This window comes from Acomys minous, assembly GCF_964271855.1.
Source record: "Acomys minous genome assembly, chromosome: 5".
In the NCBI taxonomy this organism is placed as follows: Eukaryota; Metazoa; Chordata; class Mammalia; order Rodentia; family Muridae; genus Acomys; species Acomys minous.
This window is the reverse complement of record NC_140494.1, coordinates 114301323-114323654: the sequence shown is the minus strand read 5'-3', so window position 1 is coordinate 114323654 and position 22332 is coordinate 114301323. Positions and strand designations below refer to the sequence as shown.

The following is a 22332-nucleotide window of genomic DNA, read 5'->3' as shown; positions in this document are numbered from 1 at the left end:
AGAGAGAGAAAAAAAAGACCAAATAGTAAAATATCCATACAATTCAGTATATATTTGATATCATAACAAAAATAAGCAATATTTGCATTAAGAATTTAGTGAAGAGAATCACTGTTAGTAAGAACAATTGAAGGAAACATGCAGGGTTCCATTGTGTAACGTGATGAACACTTATCTGTAGTGAGTGAAACCCAAGTTATAGCCCATTTTTCTGCTCCCTAGTTTCCTGATAAACCAAATTAAATAAAAACCTTAAGTGTGAAAATCCTAAGTTTCATATATGAATTTGTGCTCTCTCTCTCTCTCTCTCTCTCTCTCTCTCTCTCTCTCTCTCTCTCTGTGTGTGTGTGTGTGTGTGTATAGGAAGAAGAAAGGAGAGGCAAAAAAAAAGTATAAGAGTTGGGCAGTGGTGGCGCACGCCTTTAATCCCAGCACTTGGGAGGCAGAGGGCAGGCGGATCACTGTGAGTTTGAGGTCAGCCTGGTCTACAAAGTGAGTCCAGGACAGCCAAGGCTACACAGAGAAACCCTGTCTCGAAAAAACAAAAACAAAACAAAACAAAGTGTGAACATAGCTATACATATGTATTCTTTGCAAAGTTTAAAAGTCATTGGTTTAGGGACTGGACTAGACCTTCAGAAACTGATTACAAACCATATGTTATCATGTATGTTTCTTACAAAAGGCTAGCAAGACCTGTGCAAAGACATGCTTACTTGTGCATGTGTCGTTCTTTTCTGTAGTGATGAGGTTGAGCCCAGGCCTTCCACACTAGGCAAGTGCTCTTCAGGTAGCACTTTCTTAAGTGTAAAAGATGGTCCTAAGGCTGCTGTAAAAACCAGATTTTTCTTTGCCTCTTCATATTTAGAACAGATCCATTTTACCATTTCAGTTTTAACTGTGCACTAAAATCCTTCATAAATTTGATCTGAGGTTTTTGGGGAGCTTTTTTTTTTTTTTTTTTTTTTTTTTTTGTTTTTTGAGACAGTGTTTCTCTGTGTAACAGCCCTGGCTGTCCTGGACTCACTTTGTAGACCAGGCTGGCCTCGAACTCACAGTGATCCACCTGCCTCTGCCTCCCTAAGTGCTGGTCACATGGCGATCCCAGATTCATAGGATTTGGCAGTTTCAAACCAGATTTCTTCTACGGCTTTCCGGCCCATGTAAAACAGCTGCTGTAAATGCTTCCATCCCGTTTTGGCTGTAATCATGAGGTACTCTTTGTTCTCCGGGTACAGCTGGCAGGAATACTCGGCCATGACAAGAGACTGACTGAAACGACTGCACACAAGTAAAAACAAAGCACTCCTCTCTTCTGGGGTCAAAGGGATCACACTCTCAAAGCCCGCGAGGACGTGCCCCCCTACTTGTATAGGATTTGTGCTTTCAATCATCATGTACATGATGGTGATCGCGGCTTCAAAAACATAGTAGCCGTAGCTCATGTCACCAAAGTCTAAAATCCCCGAGACGTGATAGACAGCATCTCCAGAGGCTGACTTGCTGAGGTCTACTAAAATGTTATGGTCATTGAGATCACCATGGTTAATACCTGAAATTAGAAAAATCATGTAGAAAGTCATTTGAAATGCCAATTTCTTCTCTTTCTACCTTTCTTTCTTTTTTCTCTTTTCTTTCTTTCTTTCTTTTTTTTTTTTTTTTTTTTTTTTTAGACAGGATTTCTCTGTGTAGCCTTGGCTGTCCTGGACTTGCTTTGTAGACCAGGCTGGCCTCGAACTCACTGTGATGCACCTGCCTCTGCCTCCCCCAGTGCTGGGATTAAAGGTGTGCGAAGCCTCTGCTGCCACCTACCTTTCTTTTTAAAGCAAAGCCATCTAAATAATTTGATGAACAAGCAGAGATAAAGGCACAAGCTCCAATTTCTTAAAATAAAGCCATTTTCCCTGCAAAGGACACAGGCAGAGCTTCGGCTCCTTTGCTCTTGCTCCTCACCAGTGGAGAGGTCAAGGTGGAAACTGGAGCACTTGCAAACACCCTAATGGAGAAGTGCTCAAAGCTGGAAATGTTTGAAAGGAGCCAAATCACATTCACGTCATTATAGGACGTAGAGGCTCACATGGGCCATATGCACCTTTATTTATATCAAGGCTTTAAAAGCTCTGATAAGCTTGGTGTGATGATGCACACCTTTAATCCCAGATTCAGGAGGCAGAGGCAGACATTTCTCTGCAGCCTGGTCTAAATAGAGAGTTCCAGGCCAGCCAGGGCTGGAGAGATGGGAGAGATGAGAGAGATGGGGAAGCGGGGGGAGGGAGAGAGAGAAAGAACACCACCACCACCACCACCACCACTACTACTACTACTAATAATAATAATAATAAACAAACCAGAAACTGAGAGTGTTTAGGAAATGTAGAATTTGACACCCAAGAGCATGATCCATGGCCTTGCCTGTGGCCAGAATACAGTGAACTTGGAGTGATGACTAGTGTAATTAGCTACATGTGGTATAAGCTATGGCCCAGACATGCACAGTAGAACCATACATCAAATTGTAATAGGCTGGGAGAAAAGAAAACATCAAACCTGTCTTTATCATGGGCAATTTGAAAAACACTGATTTAAGCTATAGTCTAGAATTAAGGCACTATTTGTTTGTTCACAAGCAACAAACCACTGAGAGTAACACACCTTATAACAACCAGGTGATTTGGAATGTGTCTTTTGTTGTTATTGTTTCATTTTGTTCCAGACAGGGTTTCTCTGTGTAGCCCTGGCTGTCCTAGAATCACTTTGCGGACCAGGCTGGCCTCAAACTCAGAGAGATCCTCCTGCCTCTGCCTCCCAAGTGCTGGGATTAAAAGCATGGGCCACCCTGCCCAGCAGGAATGTGTCTTTTTCTCACACACACACACACACACACACACACACACACACACACATTTTTTTTTTTAAAGACCAGGTCTGACTCTGTAGCCACACGAGCCTGTATTTCATGGTAATATTTCTTCTGCTCAGTTCCCATGTGTATTAGAAGTGTGCACCACCATGTTCAGCTGTTTTACAAAAGAAAAAAAAAAGTGCTTTGGATGGTAGCTGAGGAAAAGAGGCTGCAGCAATAATTGAGATCCCATAACAGTAGCAGTATAAAACAAACAAAAACAATAAGAAACAAAGCAGGAGGGCTGGAGAGATGGCTCAGAGGTTGAGAGCACTGGCTGCTCTTCCAGAGGTCCTGAGTTCAATTCCCAGCAACCACATGGTGGCTTACAACCATCTAATGTGATCTAATGCCCTCTTCCTGTGTGCAGGTGTACATGCAGGCAGAGTGCTGCATATATAACAGATAAATATTTAAAAAAAGAAAGAAAGCAGGAGGGATAATCTAATACTGCCTCCCTGCTTGGACAGAAAAAGAGCCAAACAAAAACTGACTCCAATGTTTTCTAGTTCAAAAGCAACAGAATTGACTGCAGAGGGATTTTAATCTGGCAATTTGGCTACTCTGGCTGGAATACAGACACACCCTAAGTTCACATCTTTAATCCCAAACAATGAAGGTAGAGTTAGTTTATAGAAAGAAACACCCATGTTTGAAAGTGAGTCTAATTGAGGGACAGAAAAAGTGACAAGTCAGAAAAAAGATTTGACAGAATAGGATATACCCAACTTTCACGAGAACAGAGATGAGGGAGAGGTGATTTAAAAGGGAGCAGTGCAGACAGGAGAGAGAGAGAGAGAGAGAGAGAGAGAGAGAGAGAGAGAGAGAGAGAGAGAGAGAGAGATATGGGGGGCAGTTTTATCAGGACAGTTTTACAGAGGCAGGAGAGGAGTTTGAGCTAGAACAGCTGAGTTGAAGCAGCCAGCCAGAGTTCAGAAAGAGCTAGAAAGGGTGAGACAGGCAGAGAGAAGAAAAGGAAGTTTTACTGGGGCAGTTTTACAGGGGAAGACCTGTGAAGCCAGAGAATGAGAAGGAGCCAGAAAATCAGAACAGATTTTGCTAGAGTTAGTTTGAGACCCAGCACAGCAACTCAATCAGAGGCTGAGAGAGAAACCAGATTAAATCTGTCATCTTGGAGGAAAGTCTGAGCAAGAACAGCAGAGTTGAACTAGCCAGCCAGAGTTCACAAAGAGCTAGAAAGGGTGTTCATTCCCATGCACGGTTCTTTGTTTCCTGATATTCAAATTTAAAGTTTATTTGTTTGTGAAAGGTACTGTTTGTCTTAAGACTTTATAAGCTGGATGTGGTGGCGCACGCCTTTGATCCCAGCACTCGGGAGGCAGAGGCAGATGGATCTCTGTGAGTTCAAGGCCAGCCTGGTCTGCAAAGTGAGTCCAGGACAGCCAAGGCCACACAGAGAAACCCTGTCTTGAAAAACCAAACCAAACCAAACCAAACCAAACCAAACCAAACCAACAATAACAAAACCCTTCTAAAACAAAAAGAGTTCAGTAGCATAGGCTTGAGACAGAGCTGAGTGGGAGAGTGAGTACTTGCCCAGCAGGCACAAAGCCCTGGAGCTGATCTCTAGCACTCTCAACCATACACAGGAGGCCAGCGAGATGACCCAGTGGGTAAAGCCGCTGAGTTCAATCCAGGGACCCACAAAGCAGAAGGAAAGAACAAACCCCTTTACGTTGTCCTCTGACTTACACACATGTGCTATAGCATCTGCATCCCCAAATACATAATTCAATTTAAAAATGTTTAATGTGTAATACTTCTTTAGAGACATGTAAAACTCAATGTCTGGATGTTTAATTTTGTTTGTCTATGTCGTAGGAATAAAGATATTTTATGGGCCCAGCAGTGGTGGCGCACGCCTTTAATCCCAGCACTTGGGAGGCAGAGTCAGGCGGATCTCCATGAGTTCGAGGCCAGCCTGGTCTACAAAGTGAGTCCAGGACAGCCAAGGCTACACAGAGAAACCCTGTCTTGAAAAAACAAAACAAAACAAAAAGATCTTCTATGGGTATATGCAAGTAGAAACACTGACTTTGGTCATGGATTAATATAGTTTTAGAAATATAAATATCTGTAATAACCATTTTCTTCAAACTTATCTACAATCTGATCAAAATCCAAAGTACCAAGAGACTTTTTTAAACATATGACTTGCTGATCCTAAAATTGATATGGAAATACAAAGGAAAAAATTAGTAAAGATTCTTGTTTTTCTACAGCCACATCCATGAGAAATTATCTTGATTGATGATGGATGTCGGTGAGGGAGAGCCCAGTCCACTAGCTATATAAGAAAAGTAACTGAGCTGGGGAGTGGTAGAGCAGCCCTTTAATCCCAGTACTTGGGAGTCAGAAGCAGGTGGATCTTTGTGAGTGTGAGGCCAGCCTGGTCTACAAAGCAAGTTCCAGAAAGGCCAGAGCTACACAGAGAAGCACTGTTTTAAAATACAAAAAAGATTATTGTTATGTTTTGTTTTTATAAGACACTGTGTGCGGGACACACTGTGACACACTACAGCTTCTACAATGATATTTTTTTTCTTTTCTTGGGGAGGTTGCAAGGGCGGAGGGTGGACAGAAGGAGACGGGGAGATGAGTGGGATTGGGCGCATGATGTGAAATTCACAAAGAAGCAAGAAAAAGTTAAATAATTTTTATGCCGGGCGTGGTGGCGCACGCCTTTAATCCCAGCACTCGGGAGGCAGAGGCAGGTGGATCACTGTGAGTTCGAGGCCAGCCTGGACTACAAAGTGAGTGCAGGATGGCCAAGGCTACACAGAGAAACCCTGTCTCGAAAAACCAAAAAAAAAAAAAAAAAAAAAAGCTAAATACTTTTTAAAAAGAAAAGAAAACTGTAAGCATTATAAAGTCAGGATGGTAGCACAGTAGAACGTCTGTCCTGGGTAACAGTAATGCGAACTCATACGACCTCTTTTGGAAGCTGGCGTTATTTGGTCAAGTTGAACATAAGGAGATTGATGAAGGAGGGTTTCTGTGATTCAAGACCAGCCTGGTCTACGCAGTCCAAAGAGCAACAAAAGCAAACTTCAAATATAGAAAACCTAAGAGTAGTAAACACAGCTGGGCAGGTGGTGCACGCCTGTAATCCCAGCACTTGGGAGGCAGAGGAAAGCTTGTGAGTTTGAGGCCAGCCTGGTCTACAAAGTGAGTCCAGGATAGCCAAGGCTACACAGAGAAACCCTGTCTCAAAAACAAACAAACAAAAAAGTAATAAAGACATTATTTTTGTAAAAGTAATAGGAAGAAATGAAGACATAATGTCAAAAATCTAAGCTGTACCTCCATATTTTCTTGACAATGTGAAGTATGCCAATTTAAAGGTTTAGAAAAATACACACTTTGATTGGGAAAATACTCACATTCTCGGAAATGACTTAATTTGGTCATTACTTCTTCTTTGAACAGCTGGATCACCTGTTCAATAATCTCCCGGTTTCGACTCTGGCTCAGGGCGCCCATGTATTTCTCTAGAAGAGGAACGTTTTTCAGATTCCAGATGAAGTTCTCTCGGCGAAGAAGATTTAACTTTGGGTGATGGAATTCCTAAGTGAAATACAAGAAACAGGGAAGGATGTGGCTTAGGCGGTGCAGTGCTTGCTTGGCATGCCCTGTGTTTGATCCCTGTGATAAAACTAGACGCGAATGACAGCATATGCCTATAATCCCAGCACTCTCTTTGGTTTGCTTGTTCAGTGGTGCTGGGGATTGAAGCCAGGGTCTTCCCCGTGCTAGATAGGCACTCTATCTCTAAGTTATGTCTTCAGCCCAAAGTTTGTCTGAATATTCGAAGATGTGAACATTGTACCTGTTCAGCCTGACCTCTCTGGCCTTTATTTCTTTTGGCTCCTTGCACCCCGACCTGAAATGCTGCAGTCAAGCTACAGCCAAACTCTAGTATTATTTGATCGCACAACTTCGGACGTTTCAGTTCTGCTCCCTTTGGTGTGGAGGCTCCTGTCTATCCTGGCACCCCTGGGCCTGGAAGCTGCTGGAGTTTTCGGTAGACCAACTATATCCTTAGCAGATAGTCCCAGTCTCTCCCACAGGGACGGAGCTGAAACAGCACACCTTTGTGGTATCACTGACACGGCAGCTCTTAGTACTTACAGGAAGGTGAAGGGGCTCTGCCTGCCACAGCGTGGTGGAGGCTCAGCGAGGGCATGAGCGGTGGGCACAGAGTGTGCCAGAAGGCACCGCGGTACCCAGAGGAGAGCGGTTCTCTGTGTCCCGCAGATCTCTGTGTTCCCCACAGGACAACTTACAAAGGCCGCCCAGCACGCAGCAGGTGGGCTTGAACAGGAAAACACCCATCGTGTGGAACTGCAGTCGCCGCCTCAAGCAGGGAAAAAAGAGCTGGAGCTTCAGGGAGAGGCAGTGGGGGAGCTCACAGGAGAGAGTGAGCATGAGCCCACAGACGTTCTGGAAGGAGACAGCAGCGACAGCGGAACTGACAAAAGCCCTGTCAAAATCCCAACAGCATTCTTTGCAAAAATAGGAAAGGAAAAAACAAACAAACAAACAAACAAACAAACAAACCCTTAAGATTGCCATAAAACCATGGAAGACTCCAAACAGTGATTCTGAGAAGAAAAGCAAAGTGGGAAGAATTTAATCAGATTTAAGATTATAGTACAAAGTTATAATAAAACAGTATGAGTGCTGAAGGTATACATCAGTGGCAAATCATGTGCTAAGCACGAAGCTTGCCTTGGGTTCATCAGAAAACAAACAAAAGAAAAAAAAATAACATAAATAGTATAAAAGCAGACAAAAGAATTAGTGGAGCAGTGCAGAGAATCCATAAATAACCTTAAAAACACATTACCAAGTAGTATTCAGAAGATAACATGGGAAAGGATAAGGTTCTTTAATATAGTTCTGGGAAAATTGGATTTCAACATGAAAAACAATGATACAAGGCATGTATGTTACACCACATACAAAAACCAACCCCAAAATAGACAGAAGACCCAACCAAATGCCATGATCTGAAATCATAAAACTTCTTGGCAATGGCTTTGTCAATGATTTCTTGCCAATTATATCCAAAGCAAAAATAAAGATGGGATTATATCAAAGTAAAAGCTGCTGCACAGAAAATTCAACAGCACTGGGGCTGGGGAAATGGCTCAGTGCAGTGATGACTGCTCAGGCCTCTAACCCCAACACTGAGGAGGTGGGCCTAGGAGGATCCCCTGGGGCTTGCTGGCCAGTCATTGGAGCCAACTGGAAAGTTTCAGGCTTAGTGAGAGACCTTTCTCAAAGGGTAAGGCTAGCGAGCTGGCTTACCACGAAAAGGCATTTGCCAAGCCTGATGACTTGAGTTTGATGCCCAGAACCAATACTGTAGAAGGAAAAGAACTGACTCCTGTTAAGTGTCCTTGCCTCAGACTGCTATACATGCACTGTGGCATGCATGGACACACATATGAAAACACACAGAATGAATGAATGAATGAATGAATGAATGAATAAAGGACAGCAATCAAGGAAGACACTGGTGTCAACCTCTGGCCTTGATATGCATGCGCACCCACACAACATATACTTACATGAACACACACACACATACACACACAAATTCAACAATTTTAATCTCAATTGATAGTTTGTGAAAAAGACATAGAAAAGCCAGGTGGTGGTGGTGCACACCTTTAATCCTGGCACTTGGGAGGTAGAGGCAGGTGGATCTCTATGAGTTTGAGGCCATCCTGGTCTGCAAAGAGAGTTCCAGGACAGCCGGGGCTATTACACAGAGAAATCCTGTCTTGAAACTCACCCCACCCCCTCCACTAAAAAAAGAAAGTGAGCAAAAGACTGAAAGCAGCATTTTCCCAAAGACAACACAAGAATGTCCAATGGGTACACAGGGCGGTCACACCTCAACCACCTTCAGGGAAATAAAGACTGGATGCACCATGAGCTATCACTTCACACCTGTAAAGACCAATGCTTCTGGAAATATGAGTGATGACTCGTGTTGGAAGGTATGGAGAAAGAGAATCTGTGTATACTGCAGACAAGAGTGCACAGCCACTATAGAACACAGCACGGAAAGTTATTAAAAAAATTAAAACCAAGATTACTATGTGACCCTTAAGTTCAGCCTTTTGGGGGCATATATCTAAGGGAAATGAAAATACAAACTCATGAAGCTATCTGTTTCATGTAATTTGTTCCTTGTAATTAGCCAAAATAGTCATGTTTAAAAAAAAAAGGGGGGGGGGTGACTAGAGAGATGGCTCAGAGGTTAAGAGCATTGTCTGCTCTTCCAGAGGTCCTGAGTTCAATTCCTAGCAACCACATGGTGGCTAACAACCATCTATAATGTGATCTAATGCCCTCTTCTGGCAGACAGAGCACTGTGTACATAAGAAATAAATAAATCTAAGAAAGGAAAAAAAAAAAAAGGCCGGGCAGTGGTGGTGCACACCTTTAATCCTAGCACTAGGGAGGCAGAGGCAGGCAGATCGCTGTGAGTTCGAGGCCAGCCTGGTCTACAAAGTGAGTCCAGGACAGCCAAGGCTACACAGAGAAACCCTGTCTCCAAACACACACATTACACTGTAGCAAATATTTAGTAAAAGGCAAAACATTTACAGTCTCTGAAAAGAGATGAGAATAGCAAAGTAGTAAATATTTAAGACTAACAAGTTTAATGATCTAACAACATGAATACCAAGGTTGTTAAGTGTCTTTAGTCAGCATCATGGCTAAGTGAGCACATGGCAGAGAGGGAATGAATAGGAGAGTTAGCTGAGTGTCACTGGAAGAGGGAAGAGGCAACAGTATGTTCCACTACAGCAGTTGTTTCACTGTATATGTATCTTACGTTCTATACCTAAATATATCACAATACATTTATTTTTAAAATGGTAAAGGAGAAAGATGTAAGAGACACTTACTTAAACAGCATATTTGGAGCCAGGCATGGTGGCACACACTTTTAATCCCAGCACTCAGGAGGCAAAGGCAGGCAGATTGCTGTGAGTTTGAGGCCAGCCTGGTCTACAAAGTGAGTCCAGGACAGCCAGAGAAACCCTGTCTCAAAAAACAAAAAAACAAAACAAAAAAGCATATTTGGAAGATATCTTTTTTTTTAAAGTTTTTTATTATTATGTATACAGTGCTCTGCCTGCATGCATACCTGCAGGTCAGAAGAAGGCATCAGATTACATTATAGATGGTTGTGAGTCACCATGTGGTTGCTGGGAATTGAACTCAGGACCCCTGGAAGAGCAGTCAGTGCCCTTAACCACTGAGCCATCTCTCCAGCCATATTTGGAAGATATCTTGAGGATATTATAGAGACAATATAAATATAATACAGAACATTATAATCACCAAAAAGGTTTTTCTTAATAAAATTAACATATGAAAAAATCTCTTAAAAATACACTTAAGCCAGGTATGATGGCCTACACATGTAATCCCAGCATTCAGGAGACAGAGACAGAAGGACTGCCAGAAGTTTAAGGCCGACCCAGTCTACACAGAGAGTTCCAGATCAGTCAGGGCTACATAGCAAGACCCTGCAGGGTCTGGAGAGATGGCTCTGTGTCTAAGAGCACTTGATGCTCTTGCAGAAGACTGGGATTCCGTCCTTAGCATTCACATCCCCTCACAACCATCCACGACTCTAGTTCTGGGGATCTAGCACCCTCTTCTGGCCTCCTTGGGTACCTGGCACACACAGTGCACTTACATAGACACAGGCAAAACACTCACACACATAAATAAATGAATCTTTTTCAGAGAGACTCTGCCATAAAGAAATAAAAATAAAATAACTACTCAAACTAAAAGTCTATTTATATTCTAAGTGGATAGTGTGTGTGTGTGTGTGTGTACATGTACATGTTCATGTGAGCATGTGTACACCTCGAGGCCAGAGGTCAACACTGGGTATCTTCCTCAGTTGGTCTTAATTTTAGTTTTCTTTTCTTCTATTTATTTACGTGTGTATGCGTGAGTACACATGTGATTGGATGTATATGTTACATACTCACACATACACACATAAACATTTTATTTGTGTGTGCGTGTATGTGTGCCATGGCATAAATGTGGCAGTCAGAGGAAAACTTATGGGAGCCAATTTTTTCCTTCTACCATGTGGGTTTCAAGCTTGGTGGCCAGGGTCTTCACTGCAGGATGGAGAGACAGCTCAGTGATTAAGAGCACTGTCTGCTTTTCCAGAGGTCCTGAGTTCAATTCCCAGGAAGAAGAAGAAGAAGGAGAAGGAGAAGGAGAAGGAGAAGGAGAAGGAGAAAAAGAGGAGGAGGAAGAGGAGGAAGAGGAAGAGGAGGAGAAAGGAGGTGGAGGAGGAGGGGGAAGAGGAAGAGAAGGAGGGAGAAGGAGGAAGAGGAAGGAGGAGGGCGGAAGAGGAGGGGGAAGGAGGAAGGGGAAGAAGAGAAGGAGGAGGAGGAGGAATAGCTTACTTCTTTCCTGGTTAAACAAAAAACCCTTTAATGACTCATTACTTAAGAAAAATTTGTTAAAAATACAAAGAAAAGGCCGGGTGTGGTGGCGCACGCCTTTAATCCCAGCACTCAGGAGGCAGAGGCAGGCGGATCGCTGTGGGTTCGAGGCCAGCCTGGTCTACAAAGTGAGTCCAGGATGGCCAAGGCTACACAGAGAAACCCTGTCTCGAAAAACCAAAACAAAACCAAAACAAAACAACAAAAAAACAAAAACAAAAACAAAAACAAAAACAAAACAAAGAAAAGCCAGGCATGATGGCACATGCCCTCCCCTCCCCTTTCTTTTCTGTTCTTTTCTTTTCAAGACTGGGCTTCTCTATGTAGCATTGGTTGTCCTGGACTCACTTTGGAGACCAGGCTGGCCTTGAACTCACAGAGATCATCTGCCTGCCTCTGCCTGTGCCTCTGAACAGGGCTTCCTTGCAAGTCTGAGTGAGTAGGATCCCTTTTGCAACAAATTTCCTCCAATACCTCCTAATTCACCATCCTAGAATTCTTCTGCCAGGTGCCAGTTAGGTCTTCCAATGTGTCAAATGTACAGTGCTATACATCAAGGATGAACAAATGAGTAAATCCTTTGGGGAGGCAGTGTTTATGTAGCATGCACAAAGCTCAGTCCCCAGTACCCTATAGACTCGACATGGTAGCACAAGCCTATAATTTCAGCACTGAGGAGGTAGAGGCAGCACAGTCCAGATGTTCAAGGTAAGCTTTGACCACACAGTGAGTCTGAAGCCACCCTGTACTGTATGACACCCTGTCTAAGAGAAAACGAATAAACAAAGCATGTTGTTCTTAGGAATCTCATTGCTAGCCAGGCATGGTAACGCACACCTTTTCTCCCAGCACTTTCAAGGCAGAGGCAGGAGGATCTCTGTAAATCTGATATTAGTCTGGTGTGCATAGTGAGTTCCAGACCTTCCAGGGTTACCTAGTGAAACTCTGCCTCAAAACAAACAAAAATAAAAAACAAAAAGAAACCAACAAAACCCCTTACAAACAAGACGAGATCCCGAATCTTACCTCCAGTGTTTTGTCCAGCCGGGCAGCTAGCCTTCCTATTTCATACAGCTGCTGGTGGCTGACGGCGACCTCGGCTATCGGTCTTCCTGGGAGGAAAGTGAGCATTCTCACCAAGTAGCTTTTGATTTCAGATCCACTGTCTAGATAGAAGGAAAGACGCAGCCTGTCAATCACTCGTGAACAAACAAGAGGAGCTTTTTTTTTTTTTTTTTTTTTTTAAGGAATTAGTACTGAAAAGAAAAGGAATTTCAAGGTAAGAGGGGGAAATGTACCTTGCTAAAACTACTCTGCAATGTTCTGTTCAGGGATGTGGGGGTGAAAGCAAACAGAAAGACAAACCATTTATACACCTCAAACATAGCTCCAACTATGTAGGCCTTAGCTCCAAGGGGGCAATTACTTACGAGGTAAATGATTGTCTAAGAACTGACATTTTCATATCCAGTTGCAGTGAGGAACACAAGGCATAACAGGGGACTTGAGCCACAAATCACAGGCTTTTCTGGGGCATAGTGGAGTGTGCCTTGTACTTGTACTACAGCTCTGCCATCTCCCAGGGACGGGAGTAGGTCTTGGTTGTTTGGAGCAATACGAGGTAAGATATAATAAGTGAACCAGAGACAAGAACAAAGACAGTGGAGACCTCACACTTTAAAAAATTCCAAGAAATTGATCTTAAACTACTGCTTGCTAAGTTGGGCACATCTCAAAAGTCTTTTTTGTTTTTGTTTGTTTTTTGTTTTTCGAGACAGGGTCTCTCTGTGTAGCCTTGGTTGTCCTGGACTCACTTTATAGACCAGGACGCCTCAAACTCACAGTGATCCGCCTGCCTCTGCCTCCCTGGTGCTGGGATTACAGGTGTGCGCCACCAAGGCCGGCTCATCTCAGAAGTCTTTAAAGGGAAAAGGGTTGAGTCCCAGAGATGAGACCTGCAGCCTTGCATTCAATACACAGTAATGACAAACTAGGGTTTAAAATGCTTGATTGCACTCACTGGGCACCGTGGTGCACACCTGTAATCCCAGCACTCTGGAGGCGGAGGCAAGCAGATCACCGTGAGTTCGAGGCCAGCCTGGTCTACAAAGTGAGTCCAGGACAGCCAATGCTACACAGAAAAACTCTGTCTTGAAAAACAAAAAAACAAAAAAACAAAACAACAAAACAAAACAAAAAAAAAGCCAGGTGGCGGCACATACTTTTAACCCCAGCACTCTGGAGGCAGAGGCAGGCACATCACAGTTAGTTCAAGGCCAGCCTGGTCTACAAAGTTAGTCCAGGACAGCCAAGGTTACACAGAGAAACCCTGTCTCGAAAAACCAACAACAACAAAAGTTTGGTTGCTAGCTTCACGTTCTTTCTGTCCCTACAACACAGCACCGGCACATGCGACCAGTCTAGTAAATAAGAATACATCCCTGAGGCTGGAGAAATGACTTCGCTGAGTGCTTGCCTAGCATGTGCAAGGGTCTGGGTTCGATTCCTAGCAACACATATAATCTGCTCATGTTACATAAGAATAGAACATGCCCTCTTGATCTTCATGGGTCCCTTGGTTATTATTTATCAGGATAGTTATAAACAGAAAATTTACACTAGATCTCAACCTAAGCCATTTCCAAACTATAGCTCCACTTGGAATTTTTTTTCTTTCTTTTTCCTTTCCTTTTCTTTTCTTTCTTTTTTTTTTTAGACAGGGTTTCCCTGTGTAGACTTGGCCATCCTGGACTCGCTTTGTAGACCAGGCTGGCCTTGAACTCACAGCGATCCACCCCCCCACCCCCCCAGTGCTGGGATTAAAGGCGTGCACCACCACGCCTGGCTCCCCTTGGAATTATGAACTTGTTTTTTTGACACTGCGCTTTTTCCCATAGCCAAAATGCAGCAATATGAATGTATAGGAAATCTCTTACCAATGGACACGAGCGAGATTGTGTTGTCCGCTTTAGTTGGGCACACAGAGGCTGTTGGGAACCCGGCTGCTCTCAGAAACATGATAATGTGGTTCTGCATTTCAATCAGGTCTGGCATTTTACTAGATTCCGTGTTGCTGATTTTGAGGACATAGTCAACTGGGTCATCTATAGTGTCTTTGGATCTCGAAATGCGAACGTGAAAGTTTTGGTCATCATAGCTGGGGAGTGGCCGGATCTTGGAAACTTTGAACCCAAATACTGATTCGACCAGTGCAGAGGCTTGTACCTCAGTAACAGTGGGCTTGGTAAAGGCCTGTGATGGCTGACTGCCTCCACTTGACATTATGCCTAGGGGAAAAATAACAGCCAGACATATTATGACAGTTTTTTATTTGAGTGATTATTTTCAAGACAGACCACTGTTTCTTTACATGGAGTCTATGTTTCTTGATTTTCATTTATAAAATTTAAACAATCAAATTAGTGAATGAGATCAAGAAGCAAGTATTCTGGAGGTGTGGCCCTGCAGTTAGGAGCACTTGCTGCTCTGGCGGAAGACTGACTTTGGTCCCCAGCACTCAGACTGGGTGGCTTACAGTCACCTGTAACTCCAGTTCCAGGGACCTCTGACACCCTTTCCTGGACTCTGTAGGCACCTGCGGTTACACACGCACCATACCCACACAGAGACATTTAAAAATTAAAGTAATCTTTACAAGAAAAAGAAGTCAATGTCCTGTCAGGGCAGGAAGGCCCATGCCATTGTACTCCCCGAACTCAGAAGGCAGAGGCTGGAACTCTTTCAAGGCCAGCGTCTTCTACCTAACAAGACGTAGACTGGTCAGGCAATGTAGGAAGACCTTGTCTTGAATAAAACAAACAAAACAGAAGTAGTTACGTTGCCAGGTGAATAAAAATCCTTGTGCCACAAATTATCTTTAAACAAGCACGGGCATTTTGTTATTAGCCAGTGCAATCTTTCTCCTTGTCTGCCAACTTTACAGGGAAATGTAGGTCCAAAGACATTAAGATTAGCCCAAAACTAATATTAAGTTTCATTGAGAACTCATCTCCGAGGGCTGGGAAGACGGCTCCCTGGGGAAGGTGGCCAGTACACAAGCATGAGGACACGAGTTTGGATCCACACCAACCATACCAAAGCCTGGCTTGGCAGTGCATGCCTGAACTCTAAGTTGTTGCATTTTTCTATGTTTGTTTTTTGAGACAAGGCTTCATGTAGCCTAGGCTGGCCTTAACCCCATTCTACAGCCTTGAATTTCTGATCATCCTGCCTCTACCTCCCAAATGCTGGAATTACAGGTGTCACCACGCTTGGCTTATTTGGCACCAGGGATCAATCTCAGGGCCTCATGCATGCCAGGCGAGCCCTCTACCAAGGGAACCCAGTGCCGGACAAACCAAGTTGCTGTGTTCTTGACAAACACATCTCATGTTTACGCCCTGACCATAGTATTTGCCCTCAGAAGCAAATTAAACTCTTCAGGTTTTGTTCCCTATCCACAGCGTCACAAAGACTAAACAGGCCTTCAAAACAAATTTGCACCTGAGACTTCTGAATGCTAACACGTTCTGTTAACACTGCATTTGGCCTTAAGACTTTATGAGGAATTTTAAAACATTCCTTCTGGACACATATAAAATAAGGCCGGCGTTCAGAACGTAGTGTGACCTGAAGCATTAACTTCAAGATGAAATCCTCTCCACTCTGCAAGTATTTAAGGGTATTAAAAAAAAAATGCTGAACCTGATAGGAATTTGATAGGGAGCTGGGTGTGTGGCTCACATCTGTTGTCCCACCAATCCAGAGGCAGGGGCAGAAAGATTGCTGCTAGTTGAAGGCCAGCCCAGACTAGTTATAATGTAACACCCACCCCACCCCACCCCACCCCCACCCCCGCTACTGTGGGAGGCGTTGTCTCAAAAAGAATCTGGGGTTGGAAAGATGGCTCAGCAATTAGGAGCACTGCCTGTTCTTCCAGAGGTCCTGAGTTCAATTCCCAGCAACCACATGGTGGCTCACAACCATCTATAATGTGATCAAATGCCCTCTTCTGGCCTGCAGGTGTAGGCAGAGCACTGTATACAAAATAAATAAATAAACAGTTCTTAAAGGTGAAGACTGTTAAAGGCAATTAGTAAAGGCCAATCTCCAGGAAATGTTCCCATGTCCTTAAACAGGACTTGTTAAGCATCTCTTTGCAGAGTCCTGTTTGCTAAAGTAGGGCAAGGTATTGTTGGCATGTCCGGCCACATGGTACTAAACAGGTGCTGAGCTGCATGGCGGGGCCACCAGCATCTGAAACTTTAGCCACGCCGCCTCTAAAAGAGTTCAGCGAAGTCATCCCTAAAGGTCCTTCTAGCGCCAATGTCTAAGCTGTTAAAGTTCCCTTTTGAGCTTATATTTGCTTTTTTTTTTTTTTTTTTTTTTTTTTTTTTTGCTGTGTACACGAAGAACTCCACATTCTGAAACACACACACACACACACACACACACACACACACACACACACCCCGAAACCTGCTACTGAAAGTAAACACACATAAAGAAAAAACTTTTTTTAAAAATCAGAGATGTCCATTTTAACCAAATGTGCTCTGTGTGTGGAGAGGCGAATCCAAATCCTACAGAGGCAATAGTTTACTTCTTGCAAACATTATTTAGCTCCAGTCCCCGCAAAGCAAAAGCAAAAAACAAAACAAAACAAACAAAAGCCTCAAAGAGAAAGGGCTTCTAACCAGGAGGTTAGCACTAGACTTCATAATCTTCTGTTGCATGAAAGAGGAATGTCGAGGAAATGGACCTTACACTCTGCACTTTGTGCAAGGCACACAAGAAAAAAATTACAGAAACCAGTCTTTCCTCTCACTCTCTCCTGAACTTTGCCTTAGCACTTGTTCCACGTCGGCCTTCAGCGACCCTTCTGCTTTGAGCTTCCAAGGTTGGGAAGCGCGCAATTCCTGCACTTATTTCGTGAGCCAATGGTTGCCGCCACTCACAGCTCACAGGCTGCAGGGACTCTACACTGTCGTTTTCCAAGGGCGATTGGAAGCAACTTGGGGGCTCCTGTGGGTCTTGCTGAGGAACGAAGGACACGATGGGAGGTGGCCCACAGCCGGGTTCCCGACCTGTGTCAGTTATTTCAGGACAGCCTTTGGGACAGCTTCCACTCCGCGCCTTACAGGCTCGCCGAGGGTGGGACCCTCGAAATCGCGCTCTGAGCTCTCAGACCCTGCTGGGGCTGGACAGTGCCCTGCCCCGTCAGCACGCAGCGAGTTTGAGGAGCCCGAGGAGCGCAGGAGCCCGCCGCCACCCCGACTCAGCTATGTACCTTCAGGGCGACCGGGATCTCGACTCTGTCTCCTTCACTTCTTCTCACCCGTCGCGACCGGTTGTCCCGAGGAAGACCCTCTCTTCTCGCTCAGCAAACAGGGCAGCCCGAGTGAAGGGGGCGGGGCCCGACCCGCCGCTGCGAGCCCCGCCCATGGGAGCCCCGCCTTCCTATGGGCTCCTCCCACATCCCCGCCGCCCAATCCGCGCACAATACAGACAGCCCTGGCCCAACCCTCCCACAGTCCGTACAACTTTATCAATCTCTGCTCAGTTGTCAGAACACTTGCTTCTGATTGGGCCTTGAGTAGGTTTTGGGCTATTGAGCGCTGGTCAGTTTTGATCCGGTCGGCTTAGTCCCTCGCTTCTCGGCTTTCTTTCCTCACGTCTTCCCGCCCTTTCTGCTAGCACGCAACCTAGAGGCCGTCTTCATAGAGCGCGGCAAGAGGTGCATTCTCCCTAGAAGGGAATCCTGGTTCTGAAATTGCAAGGGTCGGTTCCCCCTCTGTGAGGAAACCGGGCTCGCTGTCTGGGTACTGGAATGTATCAACCCCAAACGGCTGCATTTATTAAACGAGCGTATGCTGTCTGTGCTGACGGGAAAACTGAAGCCTAGAGTGCACAGAACCTCAACCAGACCATGGCTACCAACTCCCAGTGCCGAACCTTGGCCACAGCACCGGTTTTCAAGAGGGGTAACTCAGCACAATAGAGGGAAAGAGAAAGCAGCACCAACCGGGCTGTTAGCATCACAATTTAGATCTGGGATGAAAGACTTTTACAGCAGCTGGCGATCCTTACTTAGTAATTCATTCAAAGGCAAAGGGCTCAAGAGCTTACCTAGGATTCTGGGACAAGGTAGTTCAACGATCTTAATTTTCAAGGACACTGGGCCTTTCTCCAGCTAAGCAGAACTTCTCTGATTTGTTCCTCTTTGATGGAAGAGTCCTGTCATTCGAGTTGCAATTTGGTCTCCTTACTTTGTCGAATGCACATCTCAGTTGTTTTTGTTTTTCCTTCCTGTCATGGCACACTCAGGGGTGCGATAGTTACCCAGTTATTTGTATAGGGGATTTTAATCCAGCAATATGGCTACTCTGGCTGGAATACAGACACACCCTAAGTACACACCTTTAATCCCAAACAATGAAGGTAAAGTTAGTTGGTAGAAGGAGCCATGTTTGAAAGTGATGTCTAATTGAGAGGTAGACAAAATGATGAATCAGAGAAAGATTTGACAGAATAGGATATACCCAATTTTAATGAGAACAGAGAGGAAGGAGAGATGACTTAAAAGGGAGCAGTGCAGAGAGGAGAGAGGACAGAGAAGAAGAGAGAGAGGAGAGGGGAAAGAGGGAGAGAGAGAGAGAGAGAGAGAGAGAGAGAGAGAGAGAGAGAGAGAAGAGAAGAGAAGAGAAGAGAAGAGAAGAGGAGGAGAGAGGAAGAGAGAGGGAGGGAAAGAGGGAGAGAGGGGGGAGACAGAGAGTGGGGAGAGACAGGGAGAGAGTGAGAGTTTTATTAGGACAGTTTTACAGAGACAGGAGAGGAGTTTGAGCCAGAACAGCTGAATTGAACCAGCCAGCCAGAGTTCAGAAAGAGCTAGAAAATGTGAGCTTATTCAGCAGAAAGTCTCAGAGGCTGAAAACATTCTAAGCCTAGATTAGATTGTACAGAGAGGCTGGAAGCTTCCAGGACTAGGCCTAGGTTAGCAGAAGGAGGCAGTAAGCTTCCAAAACAATTAGACAGGCAAACTAAGGTTACTTTTACAGTTATTAACTTGGATGTTCTCTCAATTTCCATCAACCACCTATCGTAGTGGGAACATTTCTCCCCTTTAGACATATGGTTCTGATCTGTTTCTTTTCTTTTTTCCTTTCATTTTTCAAAACAGGGTTTCTCCTTGTAGCCTTGGGTGTCCTGGAACTCAGTCTGTACACCAAGCTGGTCCTCAATTTATAAGAGATCCGCCCGCCTCCAGAGTGCTGGGATTAAAGGCGTGCACCACCACCACCTCTCAGCATGTTTTGTTCTGTTTTGAAAATCTTCAAGTAGCAAGGGTTTCTTTCTGCACTTGAGGATGTTAGTGACTTTTTCCTGGATTTCCCTGTACCTAGAAATGGGGTTGTTTGCTTTCTTTAGGCCCCTTTGTGGTATCTGAATTCCCCACGCCACGTCTTCTCCCAGTGTTCTACTACTGTCTTCCAGCTACTTCGGGACCAGCTCTACTTCTGTTCCAGCACCTGGGGTGGGGGAGGGGGAGGAAATGAGGATTAAATGTGGAAAGGAAATTGTGAGAACTGTGAGAACTGAAGGCACAGGGCAACAGAATCCACCCTGCCTTCTTTGGTTTGTGCCCGTTTCCATTCCTTGGACATTGTTTGCACGTGGTGTGCATAGGTGGTCTGTATATATGTACCATGCACACACACTGACGGAGAGGAGAATGTGGTGTTTTTTTTCTGGTAACTGATCTGTGCTTTATTCCCTTGAGACAGTATCTCACTTGGAAGTCTTTTTCTCAGGCTGGCAGGAATGCACAGTAATGTGGGCTTTTTACATGGGTTCTGGGGACTGGAACTGAGGTCCTCATGCTTGGGCAGTGGGTACTCTTACCCACTGAGCCATTTTCTCAGACCTCATTGGATATTTTTTGGAAACACATAGAGTGGTATAGTGACGAGTGTGTAATACCAGCACTTGAGAAGTTGGAGCAGTATTCAGAGCTCAAGGCAGGCAGCCTGGGCAGGAAGCCCTATTGCAAAGGAGGAAAAAAAGCTTACCATTTTCTTTTTTTTTTTTTTTTTCCTTGAGGCTGTCTTGGCCTCGAACTCAGAGATCCGCCTGCCTCTGCCTCGCCCGAGTGCTGGGATCACAGGAGTGCACCACTGTGCCCGGCGTAACTTGCCATTTTCACCGAAGCATACATTTTTCTACCTTTAAAGCTATCTCCGTACCCAATCCTTTCGTGCATGTTAGGTTTTTTGGTTGAGACAGTCTCATGTAGTCCAGGCTGGACTTCAGATCCTCCTGGTGCCATCTCCAAGTGTGTGTGCACCACCTCGCGCCAGCTTTGTGTACTTCAAATTGTCTTTAGGATGAACTGTTAAATCTTTTAAGGTTCCTAATGTGTGCTGTTAAACCACCCCCTCAATGTTGAATATATACCCAATGTGAAACAACCTGCGGAGATTTAATACACAATATTTAATTGCATGGCTCAGTGTCAGGTGTATAATGCCTTGGGTTCAACCTCAACATGTCTTCTAGTAAACATGATCTTGTGGTTTTAAAAATAAATTTAAAATATTTTGTGTGTGCCTGTGTGCACGGGGAGGAACACATGCCACAGCACACATATGTGGACAGAGACAACTCTGCTTTCCTTCACCTTTACATGGCGCTGGAGATAGTACTTGTACGGCCAGTCCTGTCCAGCAAGCACCTTTAATCCACTGAACCATCTCACTGGCTTAATCTTGTAGTTTTGTATTTCCTTTACATATTGGCTGTTCAAAGTTTAGTGCCAACACAATAGTTACATAAAATTCATTTGTCCTATACATGTGCTTTTGCACTAGATGATCTGTTTTCAGGTACTAATATGCTGCTGATGGGACATGTTCTGAGAAATGTATCCTTAGGCAATCTCACTGTGCTAATGTCAATACAATTACATAAACTAAAGTGGCTACTGGGTGCCATTTTAGGAACCAGTTAGATGTGGTTGGTCATTGGCCGAAATGTTATGTGGCCCAACCATATCCTGAACATCAGCATATAGTCCAGCAGTTGTAAAACTTACCTGAGTACTCTCATTAAAACAGCCAAACTAGCAGTAACTTCTAATTAGGAAGTAAAACTGGTATCCGGCGACAAATGCACCAAGGCTGCTGTTCCTACAAAGTCTGGATATTGAAACTATCAAGATGTGCCAGCTGGACGTGGTAGCACATGCCTATAATCCCAGCACTCGGGAGGCAAAGGAAAAAAAGATGTGCCTATGTTGGTATTCACTTGTGATATTTTCCTTAGTCTTTGGATGCCAACATTTAGTAAACATTTAATCACTTAGGTTGCTACCAACAGTGGAGGAAGGGCTTCTGGGTGCGTGTATGTACATGCTCCCCCTCCCCCCTAAGACAGGGTTTCTCTGTGTAGCCTTGCTGGGATTAAAGGAGACTTTTTTGTTGTTGTTCTTTTAACACAATGATCTGAATCCTGCTAGACATGTGATCTATCAATGCCCTAAACCCCAACATTTGTACTATCCTTTCTAATCAGTGGGAAGCTGACTGTCTTTACAAAGCGTTAGGGCAGAGAGCTGTGGTTCTGGTTCCTGGCTGTGTATAGATTGCCTTGGAAGAGCATCAATGACACTGCAGCAGAGGGAGCGAATGGCTCCATAAGCAGGACCGACGGGAGGTTTGAGAACATACACCACCACCACCCTACACCAAGTCCATCTCTTACTGTAATACAATACACAACTCCTCTCAGCGAGATCTCCAATTCTGTCTTAAATGTTAACAATGATCGCAACAAAAGGCCTATGGTATGAAGCTAATATGCAATGCCATTTCTAGTAGGTCTAATTCATACAGTAAATATGTATTTAAC

The 22332-nt window shown here is 44.4% G+C and overlaps 1 protein-coding gene across 1 annotated transcript; it reads right to left on the bottom strand.

The window, feature by feature from the left end:
• Window positions 1-26: 26 nt before the first annotated feature.
• Window positions 27-17865, bottom strand: HYKK (hydroxylysine kinase). The gene is made up of 5 exons (XM_084781600.1): window positions 17717-17865; window positions 14364-14714; window positions 12454-12593; window positions 6307-6490; window positions 27-1552 (listed from the first exon to the last, which is right to left on the bottom strand). The coding sequence occupies exons 2-5, from the start codon at window positions 14707-14709 to the stop codon at window positions 1092-1094; spliced, it is 1131 nt and encodes a 376-aa protein (XP_084637726.1). The 5' UTR covers window positions 14710-14714; window positions 17717-17865; the 3' UTR covers window positions 27-1091.
• Window positions 17866-22332: the final 4467 nt, after the last annotated feature.

Bases quoted from the DNA above. Each gene is read 5' to 3' on its own strand.
- HYKK (XM_084781600.1), bottom strand. From the start codon at position 14,709: ATGTCAAGTGGAGGCAGTCAGCCATCACAGGCCTTTACCAAGCCCACT. The intron at 12,594-14,363 runs GTAAGAGATTTC...CCTTCTATCTAG, and splicing joins AATCTCGCTCGTGTCCATTG to ACAGTGGATCTGAAATCAAA. The intron at 6,491-12,453 runs GTAAGATTCGGG...TATTTCACTTAG, and splicing joins GGCTGGACAAAACACTGGAG to GAATTCCATCACCCAAAGTT.